Raw genomic sequence first — 20,462 nt, 5'->3', positions numbered from 1 at the left:
GACTAAAAATGTTAGTTTCTACCGCTGAATATGTTGTCGCCATGGCTACAATGCATGACTGTTGCTGTGAACTCATTGAACATCCTCCTAATTCACCAGATTTGGCACCATCAGATTTCCACTTCTTCCCAAACTTCAAGAAAGAACTGGCTGTCAAGCACCATGCAAATGATGATGACGTCATTTCTGCTGTGAAGGGACTTTTTACACCACCGGGAGTATCCAGGCACTCAAGGATCACTGGCAGAAGTGTGTGGACCTCGAATGGAACTACGCTGACCAACTCCATCAACACTGTCAGAACTTTTCTGCCACCCCTCGCATGTAATGTAATGTTATGAAAGCTGTGAGTGAGTGAGTGAGTGAATTGGGTTTAACGCCGCATTTAACAGTATTCCAGTTATATCACGGCGCGTCAGCTTAATGTGGGAGGAAAGCCCGAAATGATGCAGGTCTCAGATGTTTACCACTTTGGTGAATCCCAGGGGCACGGGTATGGTGCTGACAAACCTAAACATGATAAGGGCGAACCGGGATTCGAACCCACAATCATAGGTTTCTGGCGTGAATCGCGGCGCCTTAGCCGACTGGGCCACCCGTGCCCCCTATGAAAGTTGTGGGGCGGTCGTGTAGCCTAGTGGTTAAAGCGTTTGCTCCTCACGTCGAAGACCCGGGTTCGATTCCTGATATGGGTACAATGTGTGAAGCCCATTTCTGGTGTCCCCAGAAAAACACCATAAAACAAGACTCACTCACTCACTCACTCACTCTCTATGAAAATTGTACATGAAGACTACTGTTTTGTTTTTCCCCTGTTGGGGATCTTGTGTTAGCAACTAATGCTGGTGGTAAGATACGACCACATGGATTGGATGATCAGACTTTGTGACTGGATTGATTGCCTGGATCGTTGCTAACTATATCAATCACTGGAGATTCTGTACCAAATTACCACTTAATGCAGTAGTTGGTCGCAGGTGAATGGAAATTCATCTTTAGTTAAATCTTACATTTTGTCAAGTGAATATCTTCCTTGTAACTTGTGAGCAGTATCTGTCTCTTGCAAATAAATATTCAAAGACCTTTGTCAAGATGTAGACAACAATAATCAATTCAACTCAGTGGATGTACTTGACTTTCTGCAGTGTACCACTGTATTTCATGAGTAATCTACAAACAGCAATGCGCTGATTGCCAAGAAGTACCAAACTTCTTCCCTGTTGCTCTATTAGAGTGAGTGAGTGAGTGATTCAAATCAGCCAAGTCAGAGCCTGAACATCCAATCTCGAACCCACAATCATAGGTTTCTGGTGTGCTGAAGGGATGCAACTCTGCACAGAGAATCGTGGCGCCTTAGACGACTGGGCCACCTGTGCCCCCTATGAAAGTTGTGTGGCGGTCGTGTAGCCTAGTGGTTAATGCGTTTGCTCCTCACGTCAAACACCCGGGTTCGAGTGAGTGAGTGAGTGAGTGAGTGAGTGAGTAGGTGAGTGACTCAAATCAGCCAAGTCAGAGCCTGAACATCCAATCTCCATTGTATTTTGTTTGTTTGTTTGTTTAACGCCACACTCAGCAATATTCCAGCCATATGACAGCGGTCTGTAAATAATCGAGTTTGGACCAGACAATCCAGTGATTGACACCATGAGCATCGATTTACGCAATTGGGATACGATGAACCAAGTCAGCAAACCTGACCACCCGATCCCGTTAGTCGCCTCTTACGACAAGCATAGTCACTTTTTACGGCAAGCATGGGATGCTGAAGACCTATTCTACTCCGGATCTTCAAGGGTTCAATCTCCATAATAGTTGACTCTAACATTGAGCATAAGGAATTGGGCACCTAGTCTTAGAAACAGGCTGTTTACATTATTATAAGGATTAGTAACCAAAATAAGTTTAAGAAATAGGTTTCAGTATTGAGATAGGGGGCGGTGGTGTCTCCTGAGGTTCGTTACCTGAAGACCCTAGTTTGATTCCCCACATGCATACTATGTACAGAGCTCCAGATAAGCTTTTGGTGTTGTGGGTATTTTACCCATGCATTTTAAAATCATTGGGTATCAGTAATTCTATCTGGGTATTCAAATTTCTGTTACCCACTAGTTTTTACACATGTGGGTATTTAAGTTAAATATTTAAAATTACTATTCAGCTAGTCACTGCAAACTGGTGTCGTGTGGGTTCGAGAGCTTTATAGAACTCAAAAATACCACGATACTTCCACAAGAAAGTGTGATGGCAAATGATCATGATGTAACTGTAATCGCGGAGTTTGGCAAGGTTGACGGAATGTCCGTTTATAATTTCAAAATAAGTTTCTGATTTGCTAATCGAATACGCAGGGTTACTTCACAATATTTTGATGATACGCACAAGTTTTATTTTTGTAGCGAATATGTAATGTTCTTGCGTATTTGATACACTTGGATTTTATTTTACTGCATATTTCTGCATTTTTTGTGCATATTTTATGCAGATACGCAGCTTATCTGGAGCTCTGATGTATGAAGCCCATTGGTCGTGTTCCCTGTCGTGACATAACTGGAATATTGCTAAAAGCGGCACAAAGCTCAACTATTTCACTGTACAAATTACATTCAAATTTTTCAACAGAATAACCTATGAGCCAACAGACTAGAAAGAACGGGAGTTCATATGGATCACTCGCAACCTGTCTGTTAAATACATGGAGCTACTGTCAATATCAGAAACCCAGAGGTCAAGTAAAATGATGGACAATTAGCCGACTGCCATTATCACATTTCAGATTCCCATGGAGCGTAATAACTAGCCAATAACACACACATTACCACTTGCAACTGTGTACCGCTAATCTCACTGACTCACTCACTCACTCATTTACAAGAGTGCTCAATTACAGGAGCTAACTGCCATCCTGTAAGATAATAGTAATCTTGGTAATATTTTATCCTTCTGATACTGTACAATGCATATGCCATAATCCCTGAATCTATGGCCATAGAGCAGTTGTCTCCTTACAGCTTACTAACAACCCAAGACACTGGTACTGAACATGAAAGAACAAGTCTTTAAAAGTAAAGTTACCGGAGTGAGTGAGTGAGACTTATAGAGGATTCCAACTGAAGATCCCCTGCCAGGCAATTTGTGATTTATTTTTTTTAATTTTGCGCAAATTTGTCAGTGAAAACCTGTACAAAGCCATAACACAGGTAGCTGGTGAGTGAGTGAGTGAGTGAGTGAGTGAGTGAGTGAGTGAGTGAGAGTGAGTGAGTGTAGCTGGATGAGAGTGAGTAAGCACCCTGTACAAAGCCAAAACAAGTGTTGTGAAATTTGTAATTCTCATATGGGCATATTTACAGATATTTGCTGATGACCTGGGGCTGAACAGTAGCCTTTAAGCAGGTCTTGATCATCCACCAATACACCAAGAATGGATATCTCACCTCTCTATGTCAGGAAAGGAACCCGGGACTTGAGTATGACAAGCCAACACTTTAACCACCACTGCTATGTATTTGTAACGTATACCTCACATGATTTATGTAAGTTTGTTTGTTGTTTAACGCCGCATTCAGCAATATTCCAGCTATATGATGGTGGTCTGTAAATAATCGAGTCTGGACCAGACAATCCAGTGATTGACATCATGAGTATCGTTCCACACAATTGGGATACAATGACAAGCATCACCCGACCACCTGATCCTGTTAGTCGACTCTTACAACAAGAATAGTCGCCTGTTATGGCAAGCATGGGTTGCCGAGGACCTATTCTACCCCGGATCTTCACGGGTTGATTTATGTAAGTAAGGAACGCTCTATGTACAATCATGACGATGATGACAGCTACTGCTGTGGCGCACCTATCATTTCAACATCCTGATGGCAACTCCAGTATAAGGGAAAACTCCTTCACACATTCCACATGTGTTCATGTCATTCTGGTCTCTGGAAGCAAACAGAGCCGTTACACATGCATTTACTGCTTTTATTATTACTCATCTACTTGGGTTGGCCAACACTGCTTAAGGATTTGGGAATTATCACTTCTGTTTGGGGGAAAACAGGTTGATGATCTCAATAAACAGTCACTTACAGTGTATGCTGACCTCAATGAACAGCCACTTACAGTGTATGCTGATATCAATAAACAGGCACTTACAGTGTTGGCTGATTTCAATGAACAGCTACTTGCAGTGTATGCTGATCTCAATAAACAGCCACTTACAGTGTATGCTGATATTAACAAACAGTCTCTTGCAGTGCACGTTGATATCAATGAACAAATGCAGTGCATGCTGATCTCAAGAAACAGTCACTTACATTGTATGCTGATCTCAATAAACAGCCACTTACAGTGTATGCTGATCTCAATAAACAGCCACTTACAGTGTATGCTGATCTAAATAAACAGCCACTTACAGTGTATGCTGATCTCAATAAACAGCCACTTACAGTGTATGCTGATCTCAATAAACAGCCACTTACAGTGTATGCTGATCTCAATAAACAGTCACTTACAGAGTATGCTGATCTCAATAAACAGTCACTTACAGTGTATGCTGATCTCAAGAAACAGTCACTTACAGTGTATGCTGATCTCAATAAACAGTCACTTACAGTGTATGCTGATCTCAAGAAACAGTCACTTACAGTGTATGCTGATCTCAATAAACAGCCACTTACAGTCTATGCTGATCTCAATAAACAGTCACTTACAGAGTATGCTGACCTCAATAAACAGCCACTAACAGGGTATGCTGATTTCAATAAACCAATGCTTATCGTTTATGCTGATCTCAATAAACAAACTCTTACTGAGTGTGATGACCTCAATAAATGGACGGTGGGGGTAGCCTAGTGGTTAAAACTTTGCTCGTCACACAAATGTGTGAAGCCCATTTCTGGTGTCCTCCACAGTTATATTGGTGGAATAGTGCTAAAAGTGGCATAAAACCATCCTCACTCACTCACTCAATAAACAACCTCTTACCATCTTTGCAAATCCCAATTAAAAAGCACTAACTGAGCATGCTGACCTCTCTAAACAACATAGTATTCACATCAGTGTTTGCCATTACATCATTGTGTGTGTGTAAATGCACAGGGTAGAAATAACTTACAAAAGACTTTTTGAAAATTTAAAACAGGTTATCATGTGTCTATCTAATACAGGGCGGTCGGGTAGCCTAGTGGTTTAAGCGTTCCCCCGCCACGCCGAAAACCCGGGTTCGATTCCCGACATGGGTACAATTTGTGAAGCCCATTTCCGGTGTCCCCCGTCATGATATTGTTGGAATATTGCTAAAAGCGGCGTAAAACCATGCTCACTCACTCATTCTATCTAATACAAATAGATCTGACCTATTACATAATGAGCCAGGAACTAGCAATGTCAGAGTTCACAATGTCAGAGCTCATAATGTCAGAGTTCACAATGTCAGAGTTCACAATGGTGGAGTTCACAATGTCAGAGTTCACAATGGCGGAGTTCACAATGTCATAGTTCAGGAAGTTCCGACAATCTCAATACCCAAAGTAGTTCTCCTGCCACGCATCTGAATGACTTGGACTCCTGCAGGAATTGTACAAGTGGTATATTTTGTAACAAAATAAATCATTTGGCTACATATCTGTGAGCGTGGGGACTAATTTCACAGGTTCCGACCATCACGACAGACTGCAGCTGATCAGTTTAACCCATATAATTGCAATAGTTTAATAAATGAAGAAAGTCCAAAGAAAACATTTGGCTTTGGTAAGTCAAACTGAAGGTGAAAATAACGCTTATTCCCAAGATTTTGAAAACGTCATTCATGACAAGCAGGGTTTCAAGGGACTGTGTTGTTTGCCAAGCAATTATTGACAACTATTTCCAAAGCTGTACTTCTGCTGTTGGTGAGGTAACATCAACCACAGTATTCAGTTAGGTAATATGATAGAACTTGATAAATTACAATTCATAAACCACAGCAGCACCACTGTGTAGACCCCCAACTTCCACTGCATATTTCCATGGCAACCAGCAGCTCCCCTGGGGTAAGGGCTACAATTAACTGAGAAAGTTCCAGCTTCCCCCAGGGGGGTCAGGCTCCATGGCAACTAGGCCATCCCAAGTCTCCATCCCCTGCTGCACAGTTGACTCACCCTGACCCCAAGGGAAATCAGCTGTAGGCTTGCCAAGCAGTGAATAATGGGAGCCCCCACCCCAGGGGACAAGTCCAGAGATCCCCACCCCCTTGGAGAATACATTGTTCTCAGCTTGCAGGTTAGTTCTCGAGGAAAATACAGCTCAAAATCCATCAATTTCCTACTGCAATAACATGTTTTTCTTCTTCCCACAATTTTCTCTGCCATCAGCTTTCACGAGATCTTTCCATATCAAGATAAAGATTTTTTAACAAATTTTCAGAGACGTGTAATAATATTTTATGTGGTCCATACGGATTCTTGAGTTGAAAGCACATATTGAGAATGAGAAGACAATGAAAACATCCATCCTTGAGATCCCAGTTCTTAACTCAACCATGGATACAATGCACGGTATTCTTTAACCCATCATTCATTGCATTAAACTTGGACTTATATATATATGTGCTAATACTAGGCAAGAATTTTTTTCCCCCCGTTTATTTGCCATTTATCATCCAGTGATTATAGGTCTTTTTAACCAATAGCTTCTAACATGGCAAGGGCAAGAAACTAAAAAAACATTCAGTGGCATGGTGACATGTATTTCCATGAAAACTGAACCTTAAACATTCAAACTTTTAAAATCTGGGACCTCAATTTATCATAAGCAGTGATTGAAATTAAGCATGAATTGCAAATGGTCCTTGTAACTTGTATCAATGATAGACAGGGTCACTCAGCATTAGACTCTAACAGTTTTAGTCCACTGGTCCTTGTAATGATAACATATTGCAAAACCTTTAAAAAGGGCAAATTTCTACTAGTCCTTTGATACCTCCACTATTGACACCTGTGAAGATCGGGGGTAGAACAGGTCTTCAGCAACCAATACTTGCCCTAAAGGCAGCTATGCTTGTCGTAAGAGGTGACTAATGGGATCGGGTGGTCAGGCTCGCTGACTTGGTTGAAGCATGTCATCGATCCCAATTGCGTCGATTGATGCTCATGGTATCAGTCATCAGTCACTGGATTATTTACAGACTACCGTCATATAGCTGGACTATTGCTGAGTGCAGCGTAAAACAACCAACCAACCAACCAACCAACCAACCTTCACTATTGGGCAGTTTGGCAAGGACTACATGACTAGTGCCAATTTCTCATGCAGGGGCCTGTTCCACAAAGCGATCTTAGTGCTATGATTGTCGTAAGCCTATGTTAGAGTATGGGAGTTACGATCATCTTAGCGCTAAGATCGTTTTGTGGAACGGGGCCCTGGTCACTACCCGGTAGTTGTCTTCTAGTTGTTATTTTACATATTAACCACCAGCACATGAGCTACAGAATAGTTGGATATGACCAGTGGAGTCTATCTCTGTTACAATAAAACATATCTGTGCCTATGGCATCAGTTTTGAACGAGAATTGTTAAAAAAACACACAGACAGATAACAGACATACAGAAGATGAAATAAGTTCACATGAATCTTAGGTTGTATAATCTCAAAAATGTTTCTGGTCTAAGATTCTGCAGTTTACTATCTAAGTTTTACATACCTCTCAAAGGCAAACTTTTTCTCATAAACATAAGGTGAACGAGGACTTTTACATTGCCTGAGAATTATCGCATCTTCCAAACTTTAAATGTCTCGACATTTCGGAAGAACATTACTTGTGAAGGTAGAATCTGGAGCCTATCCCCAGGGTAAACCCTGGAAGCATCTTGAATTGCATTTAATGTCCAAAAGATTATTTCAATATTTTGAGGTTATAATTGCTGTTCCCATCTGACAAGTATGATTCACAAGAACATATTACTGCACACATATAGTCTTGTAGGTACTTGCCTGCAAGGGGAATCATCAACTAAATGTCACTCAAATATGAGGAGAACATTAATGACAGGGCAAACATCTACAGACATTGTTTAATGTTCGTGTCAAAACGGGAGTCTTTACTGTCATTTGCCGAGACTTGCCGAATATTGAATATATGAGCAGGTCTCTATAAATCCATGTTTATGCCCTTTTTTGCCTGACATAAATAATTAATATGTGATGCCAAGCATGAGAAGGTCACGATGAAAAATAAGAAACATTAATACTGATTGATTTGCCAGTTTATAGTGCATGGCTCAGTAAGCACCATTGCAGCCATATCACTGTGTCCTGTGTATAATCGGGTCTAGGAAGACAAACCAGTGGTTGATATCATGAGCAACATCCAATGCTGTCAGGATACAGACACAACCAACCAAGTCCAATATAATCCCAAAGACAGGATGGAGTGACAGGGACCTAATCTAACCAGGGTCACCTCAGGGTTCAAATGAGGTTATTTTTTTAAAGTGAAAGTAAATTTTAAATAACAGTCTCAATAAAATACAGAAAACATGAAACACAAAATTTTCTTTGGCAAACATCAAGGGGATGCTAACTCATAGAACACAAAAATAACCTGGTCTGGCCTTTAAAATAAATATTGAATGAGATGTTGGCAGGAATGCAGTCTCAAAGTGTGAAACCAAAAAGTGTTGCCTAATAGCCTCCAACCCCATCAACTGCTCATTAGCATGCACAAGGATGTTATCTTGACAACATGTTAAATTAACATCAGCATGGGGTATGACAAAGCCTGCCACCCGAGGACAAACAAAATCCGGTTGTTTTGTTCAGACAGAGGACAGCTCCACCCCTCGATACCCCCCATCACCAAGCGGATCCAGCCTGAGGCTGGTGGTGGGAGGGAATGGGGAAAATCAGAGTAATTCTCAGTGGGAGCTCGGCATCACCCCAGCAACCCAGCCCCCCCTACCCCCCTGGCAGCTTGGCAGTGCATGCACCTGTCTCTCCCTGCTCTGTGAGAGAACAGTAAACATACATACATAGTGATATATGCTATACATACGGGCTTGGGCTCCTTAATTAATTCACATGGCACCACAGGAGGTTGGAAATTGTACCCCTAACATGTTTGATAATCGAAATGAACCAGGAGTGTTGTGACATTGTCAGGTTAAAGTGTAACCATGTTATACAGGGAGTGAAGTGCTGTTGAAGGATAATAGGGGGTACATACATGGTATTGGGGGAAGGGGGACATGGGCATATTCATAGCATATTAGTCATTGAAAAGTAGATTTCAAGAGTACATGTGGCATTGGAAGGTACTGGTGGGTATTGGACCTTACATACAATAGAGATGGGTAAAAAGGGTATTGGATGGTACACATGGCATTCGAGTGCACAGGAAGTGAGTGAGTGAGTATGGTTCTAGCTGCTTTTAGCCATATTCTAGTAATATCATGGCGGGGGACACCAGGGTCCACTTGCACAAAGCGATCTTAGCGCTAAGAGGATTGTAACTCCCATAATTTAACATAGGCTTACGATGGTCTTAGCGCTAAGATCGCTTTGTGCAAGTGGATCCAGAAATGGGCTTCACACATTGAACCCATGTCGGGAATCAAACCCAGGCTTTTGGCGTGACAAGCAAACGCTTTAACCACAAGGCGACCCCATCACCACAAAGGATTTTGGAAGTTACAGAAGCATACTGGGAGGGTATGTATGGCATTTGAGGGTGCAAAGGGTATTAGAGGGTAGAGGTGTATTGGAAGGTACTGATGGGTAGTGGAGGGAACAGGATTTTGAGAGGGAACAAATGGTATTGGTGGACACAGAGGGGTATTGGAAAGTACAATTTAAAGGTTAGAGGGTACATATGTGGTACTGGCATGTACGGAGGGATAAAGTAGTGTGCATATGGTCGAGGATGGTACAGGGGTATTGGATATTACAAATAGTATTTGGGGGTACTTAAATGGATGGAGTTTGCACATGACATGGTTGGGGTGGTACATGAATGGGTGGGGTGGCACATTAATGGATGTGATGGTACATGAATGGGTGCAGTGGGACATGAATGGGTGGGGTGGTACATGAATGGGTGTGATGGCACATGAATGGGTAGGGTGGTACATGAATGGGTGGGTTGGTACATGAATGGGTGGGGTGGTACATGAATGGGTGGGGTGGTACATGAATGGGTGGGGTGGTACATGAATGGGTGGGGTGGTACATGAATGGGTGGGGTGGTACATGAATGGGTGGGGAGGCACATGAATGGGTTGGGAGGTACATGAATGGGTGGGGTGGTACATGAATGGGTGGGGAGGCACATGAATGGGTGGGGAGGTACATGACACGGGTGGGGTGGTACATGAATGGGTGGGGTGGCACATGAATGGGTGGGGAAGCACATGAATGGGTGGGGAAGCACATGAATGGGTGGGGTGGCACATGAATGGGTGGGGAAGCACATGAATGGGTGGGGTGGTACATGAATGGGTGGGGTGGCACATGAACGGTAGGGGTGGTGCATGAATGGGTGGGGTGGTACATGAATGGGTGGGGTGGCACATGAATGGGTGGGGAGGCACATGAATGGGTGGGGTGGTACATGAATGGGTGGGGTGGCACATGAACGGTAGGGGTGGTACATGAATGGGTGGGGTGGCACATGAATGAATGGGGTGGGTTGTTAGTCACCAAGCCTAACCATCCGATCCATTTAATGGACCAAGCCTGACCACCAGATCCATTTAGTCCCCGAGCCTGACCACCAGATCCAATTAATCACCGAGCCAGACCACCAGATCCATTTAGTCACTGAGCCAGACCATCAGATCAATTTAGTCACCGAGTCTGACCATCAGATCCCTTAGTCACCGAGTCAGACCACAAGATCCATTTAGTCACCAAGCCTGACCATCAGATCCATTTAGTCACCAAGTCTGACCATCAGATCCATTTAGTCACCGAGCCAGACCACAAGATCCATTTAGTCACTGAGCCTGACCACCAGATCCATTTAGTCATCGAGTCTGACCACAAGATCCATTTAGTCATCGAGCCAGACCACCAGATCCATTTAGTCATTGCGCCAGACCACCAGATCCATTTAGTCACCAAGCCTGCCCACCAGATCCATTTAGTCATTGAGCCTGACCACCAAATCCATTTAGTCACCGAGTCTGACCACCAGATCCATTTAATCACCAAGCCTGACCATCAGATCCATTTAGTCACCAAGTCTGACCACCAGATCCATTTAGTCATCGAGCCAGACCACCAGATCCATTTAGTCACCAAGCCTGACCACCAGATCCATTTAGTCATCGAGTCTGACCACCAAATCCATTTAGTCACCGAGCCTGACCACCCGATCCATTTAATCACCAAGCCTGACCATCAGATCCATTTAGTCACCAAGCCTGACCATCAGATCCATTTATTTAGTCACCAAGCCTGACCATCAGATCCATTTAGTCACCGAGCCTGACCACCAGATCCATTTAGTCACCAAGCCTGCCCACCAGATCCATTTAGTCATCGAGCCAGACCACCAGATCCATTTAGTCATCGAGCAGACCACCAGATCCATGTAGTCGCCGAGTCTGACCACCCAATCCATTAAGTCACCTCTTATGACAAGCATATACGTTGACCAACTCTAACCTGGAATCCCCACTGTGTAGGCCTACACAGTGGCACCAAAAGATGGAGTGTGGTACATTGTCCTATGAAGATTCCAGGTTAGAATTAGTCTTCAGCAACCCATGCTTTTCGTAAGAAGCAACTAACGGGATCAGTTTGTCAGGCTCTCTGACTTGGTGGATGCATGTCATCACATTCCAGTTGCTTAGATTGATGCTCATGAAGTCAGTCACTAGATTGTCTGGTCCAGATTTGATTATTTATAGACCATCGTCATAAAGCTGGAATATTGCTGAGTGTGGCATTAAACAACAACCAAAACAAAACATATAATGAATGTTTGGCTTGAACATAAAAGTTTGAAAAAATGTGTAAATAAATTGTCAACAATGAAGGTGTCGTATCATTGAACATTATAATTTCGCTCATCATACAGTTAGCAGCCTTTGATAGACAAGGGAACCTTGTCATAGAAGTAATGTTAAAAGACTTAGAGTGTCCCTAGATTCAAATACAAAAAGGGAATACCTCTAGGACCCCAGGGCCCCCTTAATTATTAACACTGAATTGTATTGTGCAGGATGAGAGATAATGTAGCAGATGATCTGGCAAGGAGACGAATTAATGCTGTGGAGAGGTGACTAGCATATGGGTCATATCCACTACTGTGCATTGTGACTTGTTAGATTTTCACCCTGTTTCACCCAGTGATTACCTGATACATCATAACAGTATACACCATGTCAGGACATACAAAGATATGTGACCAAGGCTTGATAAATATTCATTACATTTCTTGGTATGCTTAACCATGACTGACATGTGATTAGCATATTAAGGCACTATGTAAATGTTTGGCAGGATATGACGAATGGAGATTTCAAAAAACGCTCTGCTCATGTTTAAACATGATGACATTTGACACATGTTGATTAATTTCACTGTAATTATATTAACAACCATTTATAGTAATTTATACAGTTGAAAACTGTAAAAGAAATAAATTGAATAAATTAAAAACTTAAATTCAACATGTTTGTTCCATGGTTCAATCCACTAGAAATTAGCTTTAACTAGCTTTGACAACTGGAGCCAAAAAATCAAATTGGAAAATATAACATTAAAACACCCCATGTAAGCTGAGACTATACTTAATAACCCTAACACCAGTCTAACTGTGACCATGTCTCAGGAGGAATGTAGGGCCACTCACAGCTGGACATCAAAATCACCATGACAACACCTCCCCCATAACCATAGAAAACCCCCTCCCTACCCCCTGGGTCAGGTTGTGTTCAATATCCCCACCCCAGGGGTTTGCGCCAGGAGAGGAGAGAGGCTATCACTTGGCTGATACTGCCAGCGGGGTGCCCTGTTCCTCACTTTATCACAACCAGCACAATAGCTGATGAAGGCACCCCTTGGTAACTGGCAACATTCACCTAGCTGAAACAGGTGACAGTCGGCTGTAGAGATATTGATCAACAAGGCCATGTAATATAGAGAGACCATAATGAAAGACACAACTGACACATAGAGTGGTTGACCATATTTAATTCACTACTGTGACACTTAATTCTGACCTTATCAAAATGCATTGTCTCAAAACATTATGAAAATGATGGAAAAAACTCATAAAAAAAATATATCCCTAAAATTTCTGTTTTAGTTTGCAACAGAACATGAATATAAAGAGGAAATATATTTTGGACAAAAAGAAGTTATTGTAGAGAGGTAAATCATATTGTGATATAATGCATGAATGATTCGCTTGGTGTGTGGATGAGAGAGAATCAGATACATGATTCAAACTTGAACCTGTCCTGCCATCTGACAGCATTAAAATCATTTTTTTAAGTGACAAATCAACGAGTACAAAAATAATCAATATTCCATTCATTACTATCACTTCGCCGATAGTACCATACGATCTGACTGAACGATGAACATCATAATTCAGAATCAAATAAATAAACGGAATTTGGTAATCTGGTTAAGTGAAATTTGTCATTTCCTTAAGATTTCACAGCAGACATAATGTAGAAATCTTATAAGACGCCATATGAAAAGAAAATCCAAAAACGTGTTACTTCCAATCTAGTTCGACTCACTCGTTCACTTCCAGGAACCAAGCCCACCGCCTCTCTCTCAATCGTGAGACCCCATGTGACAGTCATACCACTCAACGCGACACTATTTCCTGCAGTGTCAGACTCCCAACAGCTGAGATTTCACTATACAAGAAATGCTGAGTACTCACACATACAAAGCACTGACAACAATCACAGCACATTAAACATATACATTATCTTTACTTACGTTTGCAAGATTTAGGTCGTGCTTGCTTTCGGCGCGACATTTCAGACCTTGGTTTCCCAACGCAGCTTGTCTGAGAGAGCGCACGGCGCTGTATTCCGCTGTTGAAAGCTAAAACCCAGCATGTGGGCCCAAGCTACGTCATGAAATGAATATTGAATTGCCCTGAAACTAACTGCGCCCAAGGGGGCCTCTCCCCCGGGACCCAACCTTTCCCGTACACCCCGAGTCGGCCACGAGATGCAGTCGCCTGGGGGATGAGGTTCGTGGTATATTTAGCTCTGGCGACGTGCAGGCCTCGGAGATAACACATGTGAATAGTTCGGACTCCCTGGGGAGCAGAAAAACGCCGACTTCTCCCTCCAATGAGCGAACTACTTCTAGTTCGTGGTCCCAGTGGGGTTCCCAATCTGCCATCTTTCACATGGCAATGGCTCGATGTAAACATAACGAGTTGTCTACTACGCATGCGTTGAAGAGCGTCTGCTACTAGGAAAAGATAACTCTGAATAGATTCAATCAGGTTTCCCACTAAAAAGAAGATAAAAGTTTCATCAAATGAACACAATCAATATTTGTTGTCTTATAGAAATAGTTATCACAATCGGTAATAATGTACACACACACTAATACGAACACTAACACACACACTAACTCTCTTATACTTGTGTAAAAAAATTTATCACGCTTTTCGCGTTCAGCATTTATATAGCAACATTATTAGGGCGAATGAATGCCAGTGTCGTATTGTCTTTTTTAAATGGTATGTTTTTTCATTCTAGCACTTAAGTTAAACGTTACGCTTTTAAATCTTGATTTCATTAAAAGATCAGTAATGCCCCAGTTAATAGCATAATCAATTCATGAATAAATTCAACCACTGAAAAATATGATTTTTCATTAATCCATTCTCAGATAAACAGAAGTTGTGGAAACAAAGTTTCTCATCGTCCGCCCGCTTACTTGTAACCCACAAAAGCAAAAAATATAATGTAGTTTATTGTGGTCGGATTTGACATCTTCACACCTCCGTCCAAACACAAAGTACCGTCCTATTAAACACAGGTTTAAACACAGGTTTGAAAGACAATTTTCAGCAGATCTGGCATAGCGAACTTCTTGCAAGTTCAAAAATGTCATATTATGCTTGTTTTAAAACTTATGTTAAATGTGAACCTTATTTGTCATTCTTAAATTCGCAAAATATGAGATTCGAGATTCAGACTGAGTTGTCATACTTTGGAATGAAAAATAAAATAAACACAGGTGCGCGCATCTTGGAAAAATCCTGACCAAATATATGCTTTTGTGTCACTGACAAACTATGGCTCATTCGCAGTTCTTGAATTCCACTATTCGGCGGCTTAGTACCAGGAAATGTCCATCTGTGGATTGTCTGGTCCAGATTCGATTATTTACAGACAGCCGTCATATAGCTGGAATATTGCTGAGTGCGGTGTTAAACAACAAACAAACACACAAACAAACAAAACAAAAAACAAGTAAATGAAAGAGAAACAATCTCGCAGTCAATATTAGTGACACACCCAATCATGTTACACCTGACTGCTGATTCCATTCTGAGCAAGGTGTACAATCGGGATAGCTTCATCTCGTGAAATTAGCGCTGCATTTCAAAAACAAAACAAAACCAAAAAACTGATGCCCAGTGCACAACAGTTTCAGCAACAGAAATGACTCCCTTTCATGCGGTGGCCTTCACCCATATACCTGTATTTATTGGAGTGAACGCCACCGCATGAAAGGGGGTCATTTCTTTTGCTGAAACTGTTGTGCGACCCGTGAAGATTCCGGGGTAGAATAGGCCTTCAGCAACCCATACTTGCCGTAAAAGGCGACTATGCTTGTCGTAAAAGGCGACTAACGGGATCGGATGGTCAAGCTCGCTGACTTGGTTGATGCATGTCATCGATCCCAATTGCGTGGATCGATGCTCATGATATCAATCACTGGATTGTCTGGTCCAGACTCGATTATTTACAGACCGCCGTCATATACATGTAGTTTAAATCTTGCTGAGTGCGGCGTTAAACAACAAACCAACCAACCAACAACCTGCATTTATCATCCACAGCAGGATATATCGCTGCAATGAAATGGCTTCGGTTACCATGACGTCACAACCAAATGTCATTACCAATCGCTGCTACTGAAGCTGGTTAGCAGTACGTTTTACACTCGAGACACTTCTAATTACTGTTTAAAAACTAAACATGATGGAAGGATGATGTTGAACGACAAAAAGAATCCCACCCTCTATTGATGAAATATATAAACACTTGTCGACAAGCCTCTGAGTTTAATACTTTTATCGACTCATGTAGATATAGATCTACATATGTTTAAGAACTAAACAAATCGTTGTTTATCGTACAATAAAACACTGCAGAGAGAATAAACCATGAGTATATATTCCATTCAGGGAGTCATCATTATTAAAATTTGGGAAAATATTTTCTAGCTCGTACATTTTATCAATATCCTCCATGAGGCTGTAAATATTGTTGATATCTCATATAAAAAATAAACAACGTCGTTAATCGTACAATAAAACATTGCAGGGGGAATAAACAACTCGGGACTGGACCCCTCGTGGTTTATTCTCTCTGTAATGTTTTATTGTGCAATAAACAACCCCCACTTGTTTATTTCTTAATCAAAAGACACTCGGTGAGATTCTCTATACCAAACGGGCTTCTACAGGAGGTGTCGCTTGTGAATGATCAAGCGATATCTCATAAGAGGTATCTTTACAATGAAATTACATCACACTGTTTTGTATATCATTGTTATGACACCGCTTATCATGACGTCACAATCAAATGACATGCACTAATCACTCTGCCACTGAAACTGGTTAGCTCTACATTTAAGAATTGACCTTCACTTTGCGTGAGTTCATTGGAGTATGAACCTTCATAGAGTGAGGGCCAAACATTTTATGAACGTCGTCGCAAGCTCCGACGTTCATACAGTTTAGCCCTCACTCTATGAAGGTTCATACTCCAATGAACTCACGCAAAGTGAAGGTCAATTCTTAAATAATTTTTTTATTTGAAGTTTACACGATATACGGCTTTTCCATTGGACGAGAGAGCGGTCACATGACCGCGAAATTGACGTTCATAAGTGTATGAACGACACAATTTGACGTTTATGCGTTTTTCATGAGACCGTGTTCTTGAAATGACGTAAACAATGACGGATTACTTTCACATTCCTGGGGAAACCCCTGGGAATTCCCTAGCACGAAAACACACATAAGCGTTCTTTCTGATCATTTAGAACCTTTATTCTTGGTCTCAGCGTTTCAGTATACATTGAGAAATGTCAGACTGCATGATTGTTCACGAATATCCTCGCTGCGGCCTATCCTAATGAACAAACGATGAACTGCACATCTAAACTATCGTAGTGTCGACTCGATCCGTGCCTAGGCTGACATTGACCGTCTCCAGCAATTTATGAATTTACCTTAGTGTCTGTTTGACGCATCTTTATTCACCTTTTAATGATCGGCCAGTTGATCAATGATGACTAATACATGTAACCGCCACCGCCGTCACGTTTATCGTATCGGCCATTTTGACGTCTTGTACTTGATGTAAATGTATTACGATGCGCTGTCATTGTGACTGACTGACTGAGGTAGTTCTTTACAGACCTTTCTCATCTAATAAGGATATGATTTGAACACACGTGCTGCTTAAGATGTTTCTGAAGAGCAAGTTGTGCATCCATACGCCCATGTCACCTCTCTTTTTGAGGAACTATTTTGCTCCGCGATATAGCTGGTTGTTGTATGGCTGTCAGTGTAAACATGAAGTCACACGATGAATACACAATGCCATTTAGAAAGTGGTCAAATGTAACTAATGTTAGATTTGGGATAACACTTTCTTAGTAAAGTACAGATTCTAGTACTTTTTTGGGTTGAGTCCCGTCCGGGATTCGAACCCACCCCTCGGTGGCTGAGTGGGTTAGATCGCTGACTTTGTGTGCTGGCGATTAGGTGCCTCACCCTGGCAGGTGTGGGTTCGAATCCCGGACGGGATTCAACCCAAAAAAGTACTAGAATCTGTACTTTACTAAGAAAGTGTTATCCCAAATCTAACATTAGTTACATGAAGTCACACGTACGAAATAAAATTGTGTTTAGATCTAGGCCTACATCTTTTGAGGTAAGAAATTGTGATAATTGTTTTTATTAAGAATTGACCGTCACTCTGTGTGAGTTCATTGGAGTATGAACCTGCATAGAGTGAGGGCCAAACTGTATGAACGTCGGAGCTTGCGACCACCCCCACTCCTCCTAAAAAGAATACAGGAACATCGGATTTGACCTTTTAACGTTATCAAAACGTTACTGGTCTGGACACAGTCGTCGAAACACCTGAAACTTCAGTTCCACAAAACACAACAATGATGCCCGTATCAAATACATCACCATCGAATAACCATTTCTTGTTTGTCTCATTATCAGCTACTATCAAACATGGGTGTATACTTTCTTTTCGTTCATACCAAATTCTAAACTCAAACACTAGTACCGCTTTCGTCCTCAAATCTAAAGCAGTTTATGTTTGTTTGTTTTTTGTGTAACTCCACGCTCAGCAATATTCCAGCTATATGACGATGAGTCTTTGAATGGCATTTAGAAGTGATACACATATTAAGAGAGAACTTATGGATGTCAACTTCTTTATTATGAGGAACACAACGCTTCGGAGTGTATGCTTACTCCTTTATCATTCACCTGCTGAAGGAATAAGTATATACTCCGAAATGTTGACTTTCATAAATTCTCCCTCTAAAATGACGGCGATATGTAAATAATCTACTCTGTCTGGACCAGACATCCGGTGATTGGTATCATAAGCATCGATCTATGCAATTGGGATACGGTGACATGCATCAACCAAGTCACCGAATCTGTCCACACGATCCTGTTAGTCGCCTCCTTCGACAAGCATGGGTTGCTGATGATCAGACCGATTCCGTGGTCTAGTGGTTGGGTCCGCCCAGAGAGCGGAAGGTCCGAGGTTCGATCCCCGTCCGCGTCTTATCAAAAGACGTTTAAAGATGGAATTTGTTGTTACCCTGTCTGGCGCTCGGCATTAAGGGGCTAAAGCTGGTCGGCATACTGTGTCTGTATACGGAGTGGGGTATTCATGTTAAACTGCGGCATAGTATCTCAGTGAGCTAGCACTATCAATCGGCATCAGTCAGGACTTGTACAAGTAGTCACACCCCCGCCGCACACACACACACGCGCGCGCGCGATATGCACGTCGCTATATAAGTGCACTAATCTTGGACGCGACGTTAAACCCAATTTCACCTCACCTCATCCGAAGACTACGGTGGCCCATAAGGGACATGGAGTCTGTTTTTCAATATTTTGATATTTCACATACTTGTATCATAACCTTTTGCAAATTAACACAATTTATCATACAAATATGTGATAAATCATGTATAAAAACAACCGAAAACATGGAAAATGTACTTTCAAGTAGCTATTGAATCGCTGAAATGTGAAGCCAAAATGTCAAAAACAAAAGTGAAAATGTCAAAAACTAAAATGAAAATACAGAAAACTATTTCCATTTTCACCAGTTTTGTGTATTTTCATTTTAGTTTTTGCCATTTTCACTTTTGTTTTTACATTTTCGTTTTTGTTTTTGACCTTTTCGTTTTTGTTTTTGACATTTTCATTTTAGTTTTTGACATTTTCGCTTCACCTTTCAGCGATTCAATATCTTCTTTATACATGATTTATCACATATTTGTATGACAAATCGTGTTAATTTGCAAAAGGTTACGATAACAGTAAGTGAAATATCAAAATATTGAAAAACAGACTCCATGTCCCTTATGGGCCACTGTAGAAGACCACGGTTAAAGCATTTTATGACAGAAATGCAACGATCGCATCAAACGTGTTCACATTGTTCAATTATTCCTAAAATGCACCAGCACAAGGTTGGTATTGTATTCCGTTACGGTTGTCGTGTACACGTGACGTACCTACGGCGGGACGTCAGTAATACATTGGTCAAGGCATCGACGGTCGGCACTGTGGGCTGGTAGTTATCGCCACAAACAGGCTGTGCAGTGATGCAGAAACCTGCTGATCATCTCACGGTCGTTAATCAGCAGCATCGATGTAATTTGCTCCGTCAGCTTCGAGGTGCGAAACAATTAACGGTACGCTAATTACCAACTATCGTTTGCACCTGCCAGAGCTGATTAAGTCTGGCATAGATTGTCTGACTTGTGCTGAGTTGTTGCTTGTTTATACATCCGGGTCTACCAGCACGTGAAGATTCCGGGGTAGAATTGGTCTTCAGCAACCCATTCTTGCTGTAAAAGGCGACTATGCTTGTCGCAAGAGGCGACTAACGAGATCGGGTGGTGAGGCTCGCTGACTAGGTTGATTCATGTCATCGTATCCCAATTGCGAGAATCGATGCTCATGATGTCAATCACTGGATTATCTTGTCCA

General features: G+C 41.8%; 1 protein-coding gene across 3 annotated transcripts in view; it reads right to left on the bottom strand.

The window, feature by feature from the left end:
• LOC139454393 (zinc finger protein 423-like) overlaps positions 1 to 14,342 on the bottom strand; it is a 73,510-nt gene extending 59,168 nt beyond the window's left edge. For all 3 annotated transcript variants that reach the window (XM_071236064.1, XM_071236065.1, XM_071236066.1), the window contains exon 1: positions 13,937 to 14,342. In XM_071236064.1, coding sequence (XP_071092165.1) covers positions 13,937 to 13,976 — 40 coding nt within the window. In that variant the 5' untranslated portion in view covers positions 13,977 to 14,342. The remainder of the gene's footprint in view (positions 1 to 13,936) is intronic.
• Between the last annotated feature and the right edge of the window lie 6,120 nt (positions 14,343 to 20,462).

Source organism: Haliotis cracherodii, unplaced genomic scaffold, assembly GCF_022045235.1.
Source record: "Haliotis cracherodii isolate W230 unplaced genomic scaffold, xgHalCrac1.p SCAF_10, whole genome shotgun sequence".
Classification (NCBI taxonomy): Eukaryota; Metazoa; Mollusca; class Gastropoda; order Lepetellida; family Haliotidae; genus Haliotis; species Haliotis cracherodii.
This window is presented reverse-complemented; position numbering and strand designations above follow the sequence as displayed.